At 55.9% G+C, this 19,380-nt stretch overlaps 1 protein-coding gene across 1 annotated transcript; it reads right to left on the bottom strand.

Annotated features, from left to right (window-relative positions):
* Positions 1–180: 180 nt before the first annotated feature.
* TPRN (taperin) lies at positions 181–18,679 on the bottom strand. Its single transcript, XM_071574173.1, is given in 5 exon segments — positions 181–1,346; positions 2,171–2,298; positions 2,515–2,695; positions 16,561–17,976; positions 17,978–18,679. Coding segments are annotated over 5 exon segments (2,445 nt in total). The 5' UTR covers positions 18,635–18,679; the 3' UTR covers positions 181–1,283.
* Between the last annotated feature and the right edge of the window lie 701 nt (positions 18,680–19,380).

Below are 19,380 nucleotides of genomic sequence, written 5' to 3'. Positions count from 1 at the left end.
AAACCCAGGGCAAGGTATGCAGAGCATTTTCAGTTCCCACACCTCGAGCAAACATTCACCATCTCTATACAACAGACAAAGCAACAAACACATCCAGTGTAATCAAAGCAACCAGCCTGTTCCTTTGGCCAGAGCCCCACGGTGGGTACCACTCACTCCATAAAGCCCAAAGAGGCCGGATCTGTTCCAACTGCATCTCTTTTAATCCCAAAGTACAAATCACATTAGCAGCAGTGTTCCATCTGTTCCAGAGTGCAATTCTGACCCTGAGTTTACAGTAGTAGAAAATGTAAATGGAAGATTCTAGCAGATTCCTTTGCATATTGGCTGCGTTAAACAATTACAAGAGAACTATAAAAATCCTAGAAAAAAAATTCCTTGTTCAAGTTCTGCAGAAGAAAGGAGTGAAAGTGCCCTCCTGTGCTTTGATTAGAGGAGCAGAGTGTGGTTCAAAGGAACCCTCCCCACCAACCAAGACAGATCAACCAGATCTGGAAGAGAGCAACAAGAGGAACTGGCAAACTGGAGCACAACCAGCAATTCCTAGAGACTGGATGCCAGAGTTGGGTAGGGACAGATCAAAGCTATGGCCAATATTTGGGAATTTTCAAGAGGCTCAAGCCAGTCTGGACACTTCCTTATAGATTGGTGCAAAAATGACACCTAAAGCTAAAGGCATGTCATTGCTCTCCCATCCCTCCCACAGGGTGTGCAGTGACTCCACAAGGATGGAACTGGCACATTAATTCCGTGATGGGTCAGTGAAACTGGACCCAGAAACATCCCAAGAACACCAGGAACCTTCACTGGTTTTCCAAACTGACACCCCATCTGCCAAATCACAACCACAGTGTGAATCCAGCTCAGATGGTCCCAGTGCTCCAACTCCTGAGCCTTTCTCCACCGAGGCCTCTGATGGGGGGTTACAAAAGCTGTCCAGACCCTGCACAGTGCCTGGACTCTGGTAAGCACCGAGAGAATCCACATCCATCCCGGGATTACAGCTCTGTCCTTCGCACACTTGCCTAATCAGCAGCTGATCTTGAACAAGGAACACACAAGGCCACAGGCAGAATATATCATATGCCTTAAAAGTAGTAATTAGGTCCCAAAATCCAGTGCAAATATTCTCTGGAGATGCCTAAAAGCATCTCGTTCCCCCTTGGCATCGGGATCCAGCGCAGACCGCGGGGCGGGCGGCGGCGGGGCGGGTTCCGTGGGTGGGCAGGTGCACTGACACCTCCTGCCCAGCAGCTGCTGCTGCAGCACCGGGCGTGGGGCCATCAGAAATAGAGGGCAGGCTCGCTGCTGAAATCCGAGAGTCCGCCCTTCTCTGCCGGGGTGAGCTGTGGGGAGAGCAGAGCGACACCGAGGGGTCATCAAACCCGGAGCAAAGGAGCACCCACACCTCTGGCGGGGAAGGGGCACTGGCACCTTGCCCAGGGCCAACCAGTGCGTTCAATCCCCCCTCCACATGTGCCCTCCTGGAGTATCACAGAATCCCAGAATGGGTTGAGCTGGAAGGGACCTTCAAGCTCATCTTGTTCTAACCCTCTGCCATGGGCAGCGACACCTTCCACTATCCCAGGTTACTCCAAGCCCTGTCCAACCTGGCCTTGGACACTCCCAGGGATGAGGGAGCCACAGCTTCTCTAGGGCTCCCCACCCTCACAGGGAAGAATTTCTTCCTAATGTCAAATCTAAATCTCTCCTCTTTTAGTTTAAAATCCCTCCTGCTTGTCCTATCAACTGCTCATGTTGTCCCTCATTTTTACAAGCCCCCTTTAGGCACTGGAAGGGACTCTGAGGTCTCCCTGGAGCCTTCTCCTCTCCAGATGAACCCCCCCAGCTCTCCCAGCCTGGCTCCAGGGCAGAGGGGCTCCAGCCCTCAGAGCATCTCCATGGCCTCCTCTGGACTCACTCCAGCAGGTCCATGTCTCCCCTGTGCTCAGCAGAGTGTGCCAGCTGCCTTCAGTCTCCTTCACCCAGACAGGGAGAGGCAGGTCTGTGAGTGGCAGTGGGACTGTGTTGGTCCCTCTGGCAGCAGTGACACATCTCCCTGGACAGTGAACACAAAGGCACATCCTGTCCCAACCACTGCCCAGAACAACCCAGTGCCCCAGAACAGCAGAGCAGGACAAAGCCCAGACTTGCTGATTTAAAGCCTCACCATGACTTGGTTCCCATGGGAATCAGCTTCCTTTGGGAGGGGTCCCTCTGCAGCAGGACCCTCATACTTCTGCTCCTGCCACTCGCTGAACTTCACGGAGTGCTTTGGGGTGTAGCTGGATAAATCTGCTGGAAGGAGAAAGCTGATGTAAATATGCCTCAGCACCCCAAAAGGAAGTGGGACCAGGATCCTGGCAGGAACAGAAGGGAAGCTGCCCAGCTGCAGTTCCCTCTTCCCCTCCATTGGCATTTCCACCCATGTGGAGCCCCAGAAGGGTCTGTAGGGAACATGGACAGTATCAGACACCAGCAGACACCCCAGAGTGCCAACACTGCCTCACTCACCTGAGTTAGGTGTACTGGGATGCAAAGTGCTGTTTGGGCGTGGAATATAAAAGCTGCAAGATTTTTCCTCCTCTGTTTCAGAAACATGTCCTTCCTCTTCTTCCTCTTCTTCTGCCAGGGAGCTCTCTGATGGGTACTCAAACATAGTCTGCAAACTTGTCTCATTGAAGGAGATCTTCATCTAGACAATAACAAAGGAGGATGATCAGAGAGCAGCACTGATCCCAATTGTGCCTCTGGCACAGCTGCACCCTGGGTTATAGGAGTGACTAAATATCCCCCCATCCTTCCCCATATTCCCTGGTCTTGCCACACTGAGGGAAACCCCAAAAGCAGAGAGCCAAATGGATGGGATGGAGGCAGGAGGCTCAGGGGTCCAGAGTACCTCTGGCTTTATGCCCTTCACTATCACCTCACACTGATGCCCAGCACCCAGGAGGAGCTGCCAGAGTGTCCTTCAAGAGATCAGTGTTGCCAAGCAGGGAAGGAAAACATGCATGTGTTGGAAAGGTGACAGTTCTAATGCCTGACAACTCGTTTGTACAGCCATGCTCCATAAAACAGAAACTCTGGTGATCAGAGCTGCAGTCGTGGGAGGACATCCTGGCAAAGAGCTATTTAAGCTACATAAAACAACAGTAACAAAGGGAGATGGTAACAGGTGGCAGCAGAGAAAGGAAAGTACTGGCCAAGGTTCTAGTTTGAAACCAGTTTCATCCAGTATTCTCACTACTGACCTTTGCACAGTAACTGAGGAATGAAGGTGATGGACATGGGAGTTCATCAAGATAAAACCAGAATTTTATGGGTCATGAAGGAAACTGGAGAGCAAGACCACTAGAAATGGAATGGTGTTTAAGACCAACCCTTGCTCTAAGAGAAGTTCAACACTGGTCAATAACAGAGGAAGAAAATTTTGGCTTGGCTACAGCACTGTAATTATCATCAGGATGCTGCTTAAACCAGGAATGAAGCAACAGGGACTGCCTGGCTGCATCCTCCCTGTAACACCCGGCAGGAGATGGAAGGAACTCCAGATGTGCTATTCCAAGTTGAAAAGAAAAGCTGAGGGAAGGGTTTGCAGCATGGCCTGTCCTAATCATTATATACCTTTGTGCTTGGAGGATCTGGTTACAGGTCACCTCAACAGGTGCAGGGGAGATTCACAGGCAAAAACTTCATACCAGCACAAGTGCAGGTTGAGAAAATGCATCACAGCTCTTGAAAAACACCAGAAGAAACCATCAAGGAGCAGAGAGCTGCTGATGGCAGCACACAACAGACAAACAGGGAGGAGAAGCTTGCCAGGAAGAGATCTGTGCCAGAAGTAGGGAAGTATCCAGCCAACAGGGATCAAAGTTCAGCAGCAGCTGCCTAAAGGCTGTTGTGATCCCTCTACTTCTAAATACAATTAAAAACCAGTCAATAGGGTTATAAACAGAATGAAAAGGACGTTGTAGCCTGGCACAGGTGTGAGAGGCAGCAGGAGCTGGATGGATCCCTCCAGGAGCCGTGTAATGATGGACAAGGAGCAAGTGCAGGACATTTACCTCGTGTGCCATGTTTGCAGTTTTCCTCACCCAAGAGTTCCCCACGGGCTGGGCAGTGACACCTGGCCCCAGGCAGCTCTCAAACACCACACCTGCTGCCCAGGTGCATTTATTCCCTGGAACAGCAGCTGCTGCATGCCCAGTGGTCAGAGCACCAGTGCCACACTGCTGGGGGCTGCTGAAGTCCCCAGGGAGCTGCCCAGGTGCCAGAGCTGCCAGTGGGCCACAGTGTCACCTGTGCTGCCCGTGGAACCGGGAGCTGGGGGGGGCTCAGGGTCTGCAGGGAGCATTTCACTGCCCTTTCAGCACAACAGCAGGGGGGGTTTAACTCGACTCTGGGCAACAGGGTGAGCACTGCACCTCCTCCACCCTGCAGAGGCACACTTGGGGTGCCACCCCACCCCAGGGCAGGATGTACCTTGGACACACCTCCAGGAGAAGGCAGGATGGAAACAGCAGTGAGGGCAACCAGCTGCCCTTCCCCACTCCCTGCTCAGCCCTGCTCAGAGCCACTCTGGCCTTCTCCAGATGACACAGGGGGAGAAGAGTGATTGTATTTCAAAGAAAAGGGGTTGCAACAAAACAGTCCAGAAGATCAGAGCATCCCAGTTGCTGTTCCCTGAATTTCCCATCCCTGCTGCTGACCTAGATGCTCCCTGATCCGAGCCAGGCTGCGACTGCTCACAATGCGGTGTCTGTACTGAGGACAAGCCACACTGCCAGGCACGAAGGCCACGAGGGTGGAGGTGCCCAGGGCTCCTGGAACCTCAGGAGCTATCCCAGAACCAGACACTGCACACAGGCTGCTTACCAGTGCTGGCAACTGCACTGAAGGGCATGAAGGACTTGGCTAAGCATGGAAAACAGGTGAGACAGGAGAGATGTGCCTTGGGTTTAGAATTTAAGCCTGGGAGATGGAACTAAGTGTTTGTGGTTTGCTATTATCTGGAGGAAATCTCTAAGAAAAATTACTTAAGAGTCCAGTTTGGACCAAAGGTGCATGTAGTGCTGGAGGAGGAAACAGCCTCACCAGGGAATAAAACCAAAGAGCAGAAGGCCCACAAGTGGCCCAGAGATGTCACACTCCCCACACAGTGCCCAGAGGCAACACCCCAACAGTCCCAAACCCTCCCAGCTCCCACTGCCCACAGCCAGTTCACCCAGTTCACAGGCTGGGTGTCCTGCAGGAGTCTCCCATACACCTGTGCAGGAGGAAGTGCTGGAGCCATCCCCCCAGAGCAATCATTAACCACAGCAGTGCAGCCACACACACCAGGGGACAGCTGGGGACAGCTCAGGACAGCACCTGCTGCTCCAGCAGCCACACCAAGACTCACACTGGGCAGTCGTGCATGGCATGGCCACACCATGGCACAAGTCCTGCCAAAACCTGAAGGGAAGTTGTGGCCAGGTGGGGGTTGGTCTCTTCTCCCAGGCACTCAGCAATAGGACAAGGGGGCACGATGGGCTCAAGCTCTGCCAGGGGAAATTGAAGTTGGAGAGCAGAAAGAAAATCTTTGCAGAGAGAGTGCTCAGGCATTGGAATGGGCTGCCCAGAGAGGGGGTGGATTCCCCATCCCTGGAGTTTTTTAAGGTGAGCTTGGCCGTGGCACTGAGTGCCATGATCTGGTAAAGGGACTGGAGTTGGACCAAGGGTTGGACTTGATGATCTCAGAGGTCTTTTCCAACCCAATCTATGATTCTATGATTGTATGAGAACCCCACGCTGGTGGGGGTGTCCCACCCTCTGCCCCACAGCCTGAGCACCAGCAGAGCAGCTCTGGGCACACCCAGGCAAAGCAAACACAAGGAACAACCAGGCACACGGAAACACCTCGGGGAGCTCAGCCAGCCCTGCCCGTGCAGGGACAGAGCACCAAAACCCAAAGCCATAAACCTGCTGAGCTTCCTCCCCGAGCATGATGTGATTTCAGGGAAGCACAGCCCAAGCCTGACCCAGCAGAGGATGAGGGTGAGGTGCTCAGGCAGAACCAGGGACACACAGGGCAGAGCTGCCTTACAGAAGGCTCTGAGCAGCCACGGAGCAGAACAGAGTGCTGTGTGTCAGGAACACGGGCACCTTCAGGCCCAGGAACCATCCAACAAGGAAAATCAGGAGCCCAGTACTGGCACACACAACAGGTTTGCACAGCCAGCAGCCCCTTGCCAGACCACTGAGGCTTTCATGGGCACACAAAAGGCAAGAGGGGATGTTTCTTTAGAAGAAAAGTGTATTCCAGCAGAGCCAAGCACGCTGGAGTCCAGCCAGAGAGGGCTCTGCCCAGCCTGGCTCAGCACTGCTCTCCCCAGTGCTGCCCCAGCAGCAGCTGCCAGTTGTGGCAAGGAAGAATTTTGCACCCTTCAGCTGTGGATGTTTGCAGGGATTTGTCACTCTTCACTCACCTGAGGGCTTCACCCACAACTGTGTCACAAACCAACCCAATTATCTATATATTAATACTCTACCCAGCAATCAGAGACATGCTGGGAAGAGCAAAGCAGGGCTTTCAGGGAATATTGTGCTGTTCAGCCAACAGATCCTTGTTGCCATAGCAAGAATCATTTCTTTATTTGCTAGGATTTGAACAGTAATGAGTAATAAAGTACCCAGGAAAAGGGAAGGCAGGGCAAACATTGCCCTGTGTGCATAAATCTGAGTAGTCATACAAGCCTCTTTTAGAAAAGAAAACAGAAGTCACCCTTGTTTCAGGGCAGGCAGCTCCCAGCCCAGCCACCAAAGAGTCCCCATGGACAGAGACTTATTAGAAATAAAAATAACCAGTTTATAGAACCCAACCTCTGACATGAGCAATGCCAGTCAGCAGATACCTCCAAAAGGGAGGTGGGAAAGTCTCCAAGGCAGTTTTAATGACAGAGCAAACACCCAGTGGCTTCTCACACACCACAGATCTCCCTGAAAGTCTCTGGGGGTTAATCTGCATCCTCAGCTCCAGAAGCAATCTCTTTACTGTGGCTTTTCTCTTCTCCACCCCTTATCACATTTGCTTCTTGGCTGGTGAGGCAAAGCCCAAGTGATACTGTAGGGTGTTTACACCTTTTGAACAGGAACCTCTTTGGCAATCCAAACCCTCACCTTATAACAGCCAGGGAAAAATAAATGTTCCAGGCATTAAAAGAGAACAAAAATCAGGCTGTAACCATATCCCAGGACACAGACTCAGGGTCAGCACACTGCTGACATCCCACAGCAGCTCCAAACCCACCAAGACTTCACCAGATCCAAACAGCTGTGGAGAACCAGGGATTAGTTCTTAGGTACTAATTTTCCTCTGATCATTCTCTCTTCTCCAGCAATATAATTCCCAAGTGACAAGCCCAGGGACTGCTCTGGCCCCCAGGACAAGATGGGCTGCCAAGTGTTGCTGGGTGTGATTTAAAGCAGCTTTTCATACCTGGTCAGTCAGCAACAGCAGAGAAGGGTTTGGCTGGTACCTGCAGGGAGGGTGGACAGTTCAGCTTGAGTGACTGACATCTCAGAGATCAAGCACGAGCAGAGTGAGGGTTTGCAATGACCTGATGTCCCTGTGCATCTTACACGGAGCTGCATTTGCTGCTGCACTGGTTTGTCTAAAGATTGGGTCAACAAGGTGAAAGCACAAGGACATCACACCTGACACCTGAAACTGCAGCAGGACCAGCTGGGAATGGGGCAGGAGGGCTGTGCACACACAGCACCCCAGGGAAGTTTGGCAACTGCCCCCCAAGCTGGGCAGGAAAACTTCTCAACGCCCAGAGCCACTGGGTTGGCTGATGGAGACTCAGGACCCCTCTAACACAGAACAACCTCCCAGCTGCCATGGGCTGAGAGGGAAGGGCCCTGCACAGACAAATAACTGCTTGTGAGCCTGGAAACAGAGGGCAGAAGCAGGTATTTTATGGTAGATAAGATCTCCAGAGGGTTTACCCTGGTCTTCCCATCTGAGCATTCTCCCAGAGCAGCAGATTTAGTAAAAGGAGGCAGAGGAGCAGTTCAGAAACTCCAAACCTCAGCAGAGACCACTTTTTTCACAGCTACCTGCAGTCCATGATCTGGACAACTCCCACGAAAAGAAAAGTTTTAGATAAAGGACTTTTGTGAAAATGAGCCATTTCCTTGGAGTTAGCAATGAGTTTGTCTACGTGCCTGTACTTGTCCTGAAAACGTGGTCATGTGTGAGCCCAAACTGTTGAATAACTGCAGGCACAAACTGTGCAGCAGCCTGGAATAGCACCCCGGGGACTGCAGCAGCATCAGCACATGACCAAGGCATTTGCTATCATTCCAGAGAAGATAAGGAGCTTTTGCACCTCTAAAGCCTTTCCTTGACACAAGAATAAAGGGTTTTTCCCTGACAAGTATCCTTAGGAACCCAGGGGACTTGAGGCTTGGTCCCTGTATCGGATTAACCCCGGAGCAGCCTAAGTGTGCCCATGGAAACTGCACATGGCACTTCACAAACGTGCTTTTCCTGTCACTCTGTACAAAGAGAATCATTTTGGGGAACTGGGGTTGGCTGTGTCATCACAGGCTCACTCAATCAGGCTTTTCCAAGAAGTGTTTCCTAAAGGAACACTGACTTTGGCTCAACTATTGACTGCACCACAGTTGGTTACTGAGCAGAGCTAAGGGCACTAAAGATTTCCAGCAGGAGCACGTCAGGGAAGCCCTGCCTGGCTGGCAAAGGAGAGGTTTTCTCCAGGATCACACAAGCTACAAGGCAAAGCAAGAAAGTCTCCATTTACAAGGCAACCCACAAAGGCAGCTCTGTGTAATCAATATGCTGGAGCACATGGCAGATGGGAGCAATGCATGGAGATTCGAAATATTAAACTCCTCCTGCAAGACTCAGGCAAGTTTCAAATTCCTGATGAGAAGTGACAGGGTGGGGACAGCCCCGGGAGCACCACAGGACAGGAGCTTGGTTAACTCTTCCCTCTACTGTGTTGGACAAGGAGAGGTCCCAAAGAAGCACAGCTGGAGCCCCAGAGTGCCAGGGCACAGACCAAGGAGCCCTTTATTCCTCCTCACATCTGCAGGCAGAGCCTTCCACAGTTTAACAAGCAATTCAACTTACTTGGCCTTTACCAATTAGACAGATCTACATCTACAAAACAAACCCCTGAATACACAGAGAGAGCAGGATAAACAAGGTACAATCAGTGTCAGGGCTTGGTGTCTTCATAAACAACACACAGAGCTCCCCAACAGCAGAGGATTCTGCTTTCCAGGCAGCTCTGAGCAGACCATCTGTAGCTACAACCCAGTGGAGAGGCCACCCCCAAACGTTTCTGTGCCACCCAGACTGCCCAGAGCAGCTCAAACAAATGCCTTGGTTTGGGGCTGGAATGAGAACCACTGGAGCATCATTCCAGGGGAAATCCAGGGAGGTTGGGAACAGAATTACCTCCCATCCCACCAAGGAGCTCACTGCAGACTTCAGGACCAAAAGGTTTCAGTGACTTGCTCAGTGTCCCCTGCATGACAGAGTTCATGTCTCTCTTGCCCTTTTTCTCTACAACATGCAGAAGGTGCAGCAGGTTCACCAGGAGCCTCAGGGATCTCCCTCAGCCCTGCATTTTCACCAGCCCCAAGGCACACAACTCTAAGCACACCAGTGTTCTGCTGTCACCATGTCTGGGGTATCTCCTCCAGCTTGCCCACACTCCTTCCAGTGCCCCAAACCCAGCAGCTCCATCCTGCCAAGCTCCCCAGACCATCCAAAGGGCACTTCTTGGAAAACATCAGCACCGAGTTCCTCCAGTGCAGATTTTCCCAGGATGTTTGGGAAGTTGGGAAGTGATACAGACCCTTCACATGACTCTTCCTACACCAACTGTCCCAGCAGTGATTCCTCCCAGCCTCACACCATTCCCACCCCCACTGCAGTCACTGGGAAGAGTCTGGGCTGTGAATAGGTTTTAAATTCAGGTTTCACTCGGGAAGGGGCTGAGCACAACCCCTGAGGAGAAGGAGATGCTGCTGCTGCAGCTCTTACAGACAATTCCTTTGCTGCCACTCAACAGAGAAACTGAACATTTTCATTTTTCCTGCCATTCCCCACACACAAGACAGACCAGCAGGACTCCTGCCCCAGACAGCCCCAGTGTGTCCCAGCTCTGCTCCTCTCAGAACACCATGACCAATGTCCTGGAAAAACCAACGTGGGGAGAAAAACCCAAACCCAAGACAAGCTGAATCCTTGAGATAGAGAGAAATTATAAACCATCTCCAATCTGGTGCACAGATTAAGGAAACTGATTAAAACAACATTAACTGTAATCCCTGTGATTAGAGTTCAGAACACAAAGTACTTCAAATCTCTCGAGCTCTGGGGCAAGCTGAGCCCTGGGCACCTCCTAACCAGCTCCTAAGCCAGGCTTGTCTCTAATTTGCCTAAGAGCTTCTATTTTAACTCTTCTGTCCCGTTCTCCTCACTGCTGACAGTGGCAGGGGCTGGGAGGAGGAAAACCAGAGGGATCTGCAGCAGCTCAGAGTGTTGGTTCAGCAGGAGGCAAAGCCTGGGAGTGGTGAGGCCACGGGGAACCTCAGTCACAGCAAGTTTCCCACTACAGAGATGAGATAAATCTGACTCATCTGCTCTGCCAGGGTTTGTACAACAAAGTACCAGCACTTCAAGCAGCTGGCAGGCAGTGGGGAAACAAAAAAACCCTCCTGGCCCCACCACCAGCCTCGGGTGCAGCTTGTGAAGTGGTTTAAAAGATGTATTTACAGCAAATTCTGATTTTTAGCCTTCAGCCATCAACATCTCAGGCTAAAAATCAGCAAAAATACAAAAGGGCAGGGAAATGGCCCTGTGTGGGTGAAAGAGCCTGCTGACATGTGACAGCCAGTGCAGATCCCTCTGCAGGGCAGGGGCTGTGCCTGCTCATCCAGCACACTGATTTCCTGAGCGTGACTTATCACTGCTGAGCTCATTGACCAAAAATGCAACACATCCATGGCAGACACTGCCATGGCCCCTCCTTAGAAGTGCCAGATGGATGATCTGCCCCAGCAGAGCACAGCCAGAGACAGAAAACAGAGCAAGAACACGCAGCTCTCAGAGCTAAAGAACATAAATCTCTGTCCTGTTCCCTCCAAAACACAGAGATGACGTAATCTAAGGAATTTCTGCAAAGAGATTTTTGCTTCTACCACCAGATTAATTTACTTGTGTTATGGTTAATTTAATTGTGTTATACATTACAAAAAACCACTTCAGGCAGCCACCAGTATTTAGATTCCACACTGTGCAGACCTGCTCCAAACAGGTCTGGGCAATAAGCTGGAAATGTTCATCCCTGCCAACATCCCAAGCCTACACCTGGTTCTCCCAGGAGACCATCTCCAGCAGAACTCAACAGATGGAAAACTACACAAGCAAAAAGTTCAGCAGGTTAGACCAACAAAGCTGCTGCCCAGTCCTGCAAACACTGAAAACTGAGGGGGATTTAGAATATTTTTTGAACAGACATTTAAGCAGGAATTTGAAAGCCAAAACATTAGGAAATGGACCTCCCTGAAGTCTACATAAGCTAGAACTTTTGGAAGTTCAGCTGAACATCTCTGAAGAGCATTCAGCACTGGACTCCAAGTGGTTTGGATCCCACCAGCCCTGTTCCCATAATCCCTGTGCTCCCACAGGGCTCGGGCTCGCCTGCCAGCACACAGCAAACCACCAGCTGTGACAAGAAACACACATTAAACCCATCAACAACCTGCTGTCTGTTGGCTCTCAGGTCCTGTTACTCACAGGACTTTGGGTGGCCTGGCCAGAAGTCACTTTGCCTGGAGAGGACAAACTTGGGATGAAGAGCAGGAGTGACATGACACATGGAAGGAGCACAGCCAGGGCAAATGCTGCACACACAGGACGTGCCCAGCAGGGTCCTGCCCCGAGGAGATGAAGCCCAAAGGCAGTGACTGCTCCCCTGCAGTGGGCTGGCTCTGCAGTTTGCTGTCCTTTCCCAGCTCTCCCTCCAACGTGCCAGTCACATGCTCTGCAGAAACTCAGATTTCTATCTCGCTGACAGCTTTATTGTACGTTATTCTGGCAGGTGACCAAACCACCATTGATTCCTGTCAGCTCAGCTGAGCCAGATTTTATCCTCTCAGATCCCAAAGATCCACATCCTGCAGCAAAGCCTTCCCTTCCTCCCGGGGCCACCAGGCTGAAACGCTGCTGCTCCTCTGCAATACCAAAGAGGAGCCCTGAGCAGAGGTCACCAGCAGTGCTCTGCACCCTCTGCCCCACTCCTGCTTTAGAACAAAGGTCAGCAGGTCTCCTTCCACCCCTGTGCACGTATCCTGTGCTGGTCATTGGAGCTGAGAGCTCAGCCAGGCTCCTCCAGCAGCTGCCCAGGGCTGGAAATGGTCACTGAGTCCTCAGACCAAGTCACACCCCCACTGCTTTATCTGAACTAGTGTTGGTACACCTTGGAGAGGTCTCACAACAGCCACGGAGCAGATGAAGAGCCCTCAAGGGCACCTTAACCCTGCAGGAGGACAAAAGCTCCAGGTCCCTGCCCACATGGGCACAGTCAGGGCACATCCTGCTGTGCCCTCACGCCCAGCACCACGCTGACCTTCAGGGCCTGGGTGAGCACTGCCTGTCCCACCACAGCAGCTGCAGCTGCACCAGAGAGCTGGGAACACACTTGTTATCTGACACAGAACAGCATCTTTCTCTGTCTCCCTCCAAACTCCAACTCCAAAACTAACAGCTGCTTCACATATTTGAAGGTCTGGAAGGGGAGGAAAGCTGTTCTTCCTGAAAGCCCTTGACCACCAGCAGCATCCCTGGGGCCACCAAAGTGACAAGTCTTGCAGAACTGTGAGCAGCCCAGAGCAGGGGCTGGAGCTCCCTCTGTGCAGGGCAGAGCTGGGACCTGCTCCCAGCCTGTCCAGCCACTCCTCTGCTCCAAAAAGCCAGGCAGGATGTGGGCCAGAGGATGTGGGCCATGCCAGCTCCATTCTGCTGGGCTCTTTACTAGCCAGGCCATCAGTGGCCAGACATGGGGATGAAAAGAGAGGCCCAATTTCCACATCTGAATCAAAACACCATTTGCATCTCACAGAACAGCAGGTCCAACTGCCAGGGCTGCCTCCCTCCCTCCCTAATAAATCATTAGCCCTGACTGTCCATACCCAATGACCCAGAGCATGTCCAGGCTGAGCTAGACCTGCTTTTTATCTCTCTGAGATTCCTGCTGGGCACCAGCAAACCACTGAGATTTTCCAAGGCATCAAAGTTTCACTGAGCATGGAGCAAAACTGGAGCAAACCCAGGGCAAGGTTTGGAAAGGAAGATGCTCATTCACCCCCAGAGACACAGGTAGCTGCTCACTAAAACCAGCATCAGCCTTGAGTTTGATACCCCAAAAGAGAAAGGGACTTTGGTTTTATCAAAGACCTGCAGCTCCCAGGAACTGTCTGTTCTGCCCAATTCAGGCCAAAATCAAGTTTCTGAAACCTCTGACACAGCTCCAAAACAGAACCTTGTTTTTGGCTGGTTGCTTTGGCAACACACAGAGATCTCTTGGGAAGAAACCAAGGAATGCATCCTAATACGAGCTCCTTCCTTTTCAGGCATCAACAGCCCTTATTACCCAGAGTAAAAGCCACAAACATCCTCTGGGTCAAGAGTAAACAGAACTCTTTCCACTTGCTCCAACATCAGCAACTCCTAAATGCCGTCTATAGTCAAAGCCTGTGCTTGCCACCCTGAGCAGGAAGGGAACTGAAAAAAAATGGGCGTTTCTCACACTACATCACCACATTTGACTTCACACAGAAACTTGACTCTTCTACTTCTCCTTAAGCTGGATCTTACTTTAAAAAGTCCCCATTTGTTTCAGCCTCCTGAGCTCTGCAGCGTAACAGGCAGTTATTGCTTTGCCTTTTAACCTCTCTCCCCTGCTCCCAAAAACGAGGTGTTTGTACCAGTCCTCAGGCAGGACATCCCTCCCCAGGCTGTCAGAGCTGTGTGTGCATCCTGCAGCACTCAGCACCTCCTCTGCACTGCGGGCCAGCTCATGCCACTCAGCTGACAAGAACATGGGCAGAGAAGCTCCATGACCTGCCCGAGTCACACAAATCCAACACTGACAGACAGAACAGTTGTTAACCAACATGATGATATTTTCAGTTAGGAAAGGTCCTCTGGAGGTCTCCAGTTCCAACTCCTGCCTTAAGCAGGTCTGACCTGCCAGTTGCTCAAGGCTTTCCCCAGGCAAGTTTCAGACAAGTCCAAGGCTGGAGATGCCAAGACTTCTCTGGCTTCCTGTTCCAGAGTTCGACCAACTCATTTGCTGTGCTGGCCTTGCCCTCATCTCTCTCCCTTTGTTTTGTAATTCTCAGGACAGCTTTCATTTGAGCACCATTTAATTGGGTTTGCTTACTTGAGGCTTTGTTCCTTGGGCCCCAACAGCATTCCCTGCTCAGAGAAATCAGCTCCTCAGCTGCTGCATCAGGAGCAGGGCTTGCCCAAGAGTGGCTGTCCCACAACATCTGCATCTTCTGCTCCATCCTAAGAGCATCCATAACTCTAACATGTATTGGTATTTTCATCATTTAGAGCACACACCTGATTTGGTGTAAATCCAACTAACACTCCAAACTGAACTGAGCAGAGCCAAGAAAACAGCTGGAAGGAGTTCAAGCCAGCATGTGTTTAAACAGCAGAACAACTCCAGTCTGACCAAGCACTTCCCTGTAGCAGAACAAGGTAAAACTTCATGAGCACTGAGTGAGAATCAACACTTCATCACTCCTGCTCATTTGCTTATTCAGGATCTCAAGGTGCTCGTGCTCCAGACCTGCTCCCTGCATTAGTCACCATTAAATTAACACAGGAAGGAATCTCAGCATTAAGGCAGGGAAGCAGCACTCCCTGCCTCCCTTCAAACGAGAGGCACCCTGCATTTCCTCAAATGATAATGCTCAGCGCCTCGGGCACCCCTGTGGATTCAGTCCATCAGTATCCACTTGGGTTTAGGTAACGGAATGTCAAACAACTCTCCCTGCTCTGGGAAAGCAGCCCTGGGAGCGGCATCTGCCACCTCAGTGCGCTGCTTTCTGAGCCCAACAACTCCCGCCCACTCCTCCTCTTATCACATCCAGATGCGTTTCACCAAGCCCTACAAAGATTAACTCTCAATTCAGGGCTCACAAGGATCTAAGTTAGATCCCAAGCAGTGAGGAAATCTGGCACTCGCTCCAAAGGCACTTGGAGCAATCGATGTCTCTCGGATCTTCAGAGCTGTGGCTGCACATCCAGAACGAGCAGGTGGTATAATCCTATCAAGGGACTTAAGTTCTTGCTGATCTCTTTCTGCCTAATCGAGACCCAATTCCTGAGCCTCTATCAATAGATCACTAATGCTGGGAACACACCAATGCCACGCTGTCCAAGTGACCACGGGGAGCTCAACACGTCCAGCACCTGCTGGCACCGTGAGCAGAGCTGGGGGGAAAGCAGCTCAAACCACCGCCCTGATTTCCAGTCTCTGAAATGTTTTACTTTCTGTTATTGTATCTCCAAGAAGGGAAGACGTGGGAGATCCCACCCTCAGCTGTCCCGTGGAACAGCACCCAGTGCCCCCTCCCTGGGAGCAGCCCCTGGCTCACCCAGTGCCCCCTCATGGGGAGCAGCCCCTGGCTCACCCAGTGCCCCCTCCCTGGGAGCAGCCCCTGGCTCCCCCGGTGCCCCCTCCTTGGGAGCAGCCCCTGGCTCACCCACTGCCCCCTCATGGGGAGCAGCCCCTGGCTCACCCACTGCCCCCTCACGGGGAGCAGCCCCTGGCTCACCCAGTGCCCCCTCCCTGGGAGCAGCCCCTGGCTCACCCAGTGCCCCTCAGTGGGAGCAGCCCCTGGCTCACCCAGTGCCCCTCACTGGGAGCAGCCCCTGGCTCACCCAGTGCCCCCTCACTGGCAGCAGCCCCTGGCTCACCCAGTGCCCCCTCACTGGCAGCAGCCCCTGGCTCACCCAGTGCTCCTCAGTGGGAGCAGCCCCTGGCTCAGCCAGTGCCCCTCAGTGGGAGCAGCCCCTGGCTCACCCACTGCCCCCTCCCTGGGAGCACCCCCTGGCTCAGCCAGTGCCCCTCAGTGGGAGCAGCCCCTGGCTCACCCAGTGCCCCCTCCCTGGGAGCACCCCCTGGCTCACCCACTGACCCCTCACTGGCAGCAGCCCCTGGCTCACCCAGTGCCCCTCAGTGGGAGCAGCCCCTGGCTCAGCCAGTGCCCCTCAGTGGGAGCACCCCCTGGCTCACCCAGTGCCCCCTCCCTGGGAGCAGCCCCTGGCTCACCCACTGACCCCTCCCTGGGAGCAGCCCCTGGCTCACCCACTGACCCCTCCCTGGGAGCAGCCCCTGGCTCTCAGAAAGGCCACACACAATGCCCACCTTCCCACCCGGTGCCCCATGGACAGCCAGGCCAAAAGCATCAGGAGCCCCTTCCAGGCTGGCTGCTGGGCAGAGGTGCCCGGGCAACTCTTACCTTCTTGCGTCGAGAGCCCGTCTTGCTCATGCAGGACCTCTCCAGGGAGAGGTACCCCCCGATGACCTCGATCTCGTTCACCGTGGGGTAGCGCTTCTTATGGGCCACTCCCACTTGGGGCCCATCAGCGTTCTCCATGGCTTTGTCTCTGCCTTTGCTCTCCTCCTCCTCCTCCTCTTCCTCCCGCTGTGGCCTTGCGCTGGCATCGGTGGGAGCCTGCAGCCCTGAGGCGACGGGCTTCCTTTTGGGCACGACAGTGAAGGTGCTGCCTCCTCCTCTCTGCTGGGGCGCAGAGTGGGGTCTGTAGAGGGGCACGGAGGAAAATTCCATCTCCAGGTCAGGGCCAGCTCCTCCCGGCTGCTCCGAGCTGCCCGTCCTCGCGGTCGAGCCGGCCCTGGGGGAAACCTCCCCACTGTCCGGCTCCACAATGTCATCGATGTAAGTCACAGGTACCAAGGGCTCCAGGGGCGCGGGTGGGGAGGGGATGGGCTCCTCCTGCTGCGGGGCCGGCGCCCTCGGGGGCTCCCTCGGGGGCTCCCTCGGTGCCCGGGGCTCCGCGGGCGGCCCCGGCCGGGCAGAGAGGAGCCGGGCCGGGCTGCCCTCCCGCCGGGGCACGAACAGGAAGGAATTGCGTGAATTCAGGCGCAGCTTGGCCAGAGCCTGTGCCTGCAGGTCGTGGGCTGGGATGGCCGCCAAGTCGGGCTTGGGGGCCGGGTGGATTTCGAAGGAGCCGCCGGGCCGGGGGGCAGCGGCGGAGAGAGCGAGCGGCGGAGCGGGGCCGGTGGCACTGGGGGCCGGACTGGCACTGGGCAGGGGCGGCACGGCCGGTTCTGGGCCCGCCGGCTTCGGCCTCCTGGCGTTGTTGGCGGCGCGGGCGGCGGGGATGGATGGCACGGGCGGGCCCGGGGTGCGGGCGGCGGGGGCAGCGGCGGGCTCGGGGCCGCGGGGCGCGGGGGGCACGGGGAGCTGCCCCCGGGGCGTCACCGTGAACGAGTTGGAGCTGATCTTGTGCACAAAGCAATTGGCCTGGGGGGCTGCGGCTTTGGGGGCGGCCGGGGCGGGCTGGGGGGCTGCGGGCTCGGGGGGCACGGCCCGGGGGGACACCGCGGGCTGGGGGGTGGCAGCGCCGGGGGCAGCCGGTGGGGTGGCAGCCCGGGGAGGTGGCGCGGGCTCGGGGGTGACAGCCCTGGGAGGCGCCGGCAGCGGCTGGGGGGTGGCGGCCCGCGGGGACAGCGGCTGCGGGACAGGGGACGGGAGCGCGGCCGTGCCCGCCGGGGCGGGGGCAGCGCGGGGGGCACCCGGGGGCGGCTGCGGGACAGCGGGCGGGGGCGCCGGGGCCGCCTTCGGAGCCGGGGCGCGGGCCGGGCCGGGGCCCCTGTGCGGGGCCGGGGGGGGCGCGGGGGGCGCCGGGCCCCGGAGCCCGGGCAGAGCCCCCTCCCACCTGCGGCGGAGCCGCGGCCCCGCCGGTGCCAGGGCCGGTGCCAGTGCCGGCGAGCGCGTCCCCTCGGCGGCGGCGGCCCCGCGGCCGCTGCCCGAACTTCTCCAGGAGGCGGCTGACGGTGCCCGGCTCGGCCGCCTCGGGCGGCTCGGCCGCCTCGTAGATGACGACCTGGTCTGCGCGGATCTCGGCGAGCGCGGCCCCGCGCCGGGCCAGCAGCTCCCGCAGCGGGTCGGGGCCGCCGGCAGCGTCCCTGTCCTTGTCCCGGTCCCGGCGGCGAGCGGGCGGCGCGTCCCCCGCGGCGAAGCAGGCGGCGGGGTCGGTGCGGGACTCGATGATGAGGATGTTGTCGGCGCGGATGGTGCGGATGCCGGGCACGGCGCTGTACAGCTCCAGCAGCTGCTGCAGCGGCCGCGCCGCCGTGCCGGGCCCGGGCCGCCCCTGCCGCAGCCGGCGCCGCTCGCTCTCCAGCCGCATGAAGGGGTTCTCGCGGAGCGGGCCCAGGCTCTCGGCCACCACCAGCCGCTCCCCGGCCGGCGCCTCGGGCTCGCCGCCCGCCCCCGCCAGCTTGGCCCGCTTGCGCTCCAGGATCTGGCGCTGCCAGGCGGGCTGAGCCCGCGGCTCGGCGCTGCTCATGGCGGCGGCGGCGGCGGCGTCTGCGGGCCGGGCCGGGCCCCGCCGCGCCGGGGCTGCCCCGCGGCACCGCCCCCGGGGTGGGGATCGGGGCGGGACCGGGCGGGACCGGGGTGGGATCGGGGCTGTGGGGGCCGGCCCGGGCCGTGGGCAGCGCTCCGCCCCCGCGGGACAGCCAGGGCCGAGCTCGGGGTGTGGCAGCTCCCGGCTGAGCATCGTCGGGGTTGGGATATCTCCCGGCGGAGCATCCCCGGAGCTGGGACCGGCCGGGACGGGCTCGGGATGTGGCATCTCCCGGCGGAGCATCCCCGGGCTGGGACATCTCCTGGCGGAGCATTCCCGGGGCTAGGACAGCCAGGTGTCCCGGTACGAGGTGTGCCATCTCCCGACGGAGCATCCCCAGGGTTGGACAGCCAGGGCTCGGCTCGGGGTGTGACATCTCCCAGCGGAGCATCCCCGGGGCCGGGACGTCTCCCAGCGGAGCATCCCCGGGGCTGGGACAGCCAGGGCTCGGCTCGGGGTGTGACATCTCCCGGCGGAGCAGCCGCGGCCCCGGAGCGGTGTCGGACAGCTCTGGTGCACACGGGTGGAGCTCCCCACGGGAATGGAGCAGGAGAGCATCTTCCCCACCAGCTTCACTCTTCGGGGAGGCTGTAGAGTGTCCTCTCTGGAGACATTCCCAAGCCACCTGGATGAGTTCCTGTGTCACCTGCTCTGGGTGCCCCTGCCTTGACAGGGGGTTGGACTGG

The sequence above is a fragment of the Pithys albifrons genome, chromosome 20 (genome assembly GCF_047495875.1).
Source record: "Pithys albifrons albifrons isolate INPA30051 chromosome 20, PitAlb_v1, whole genome shotgun sequence".
In the NCBI taxonomy this organism is placed as follows: Eukaryota; Metazoa; Chordata; class Aves; order Passeriformes; family Thamnophilidae; genus Pithys; species Pithys albifrons.
Note: the sequence above shows the minus strand (reverse complement) of the source record. Positions and strands in the feature narration are given on the sequence as shown.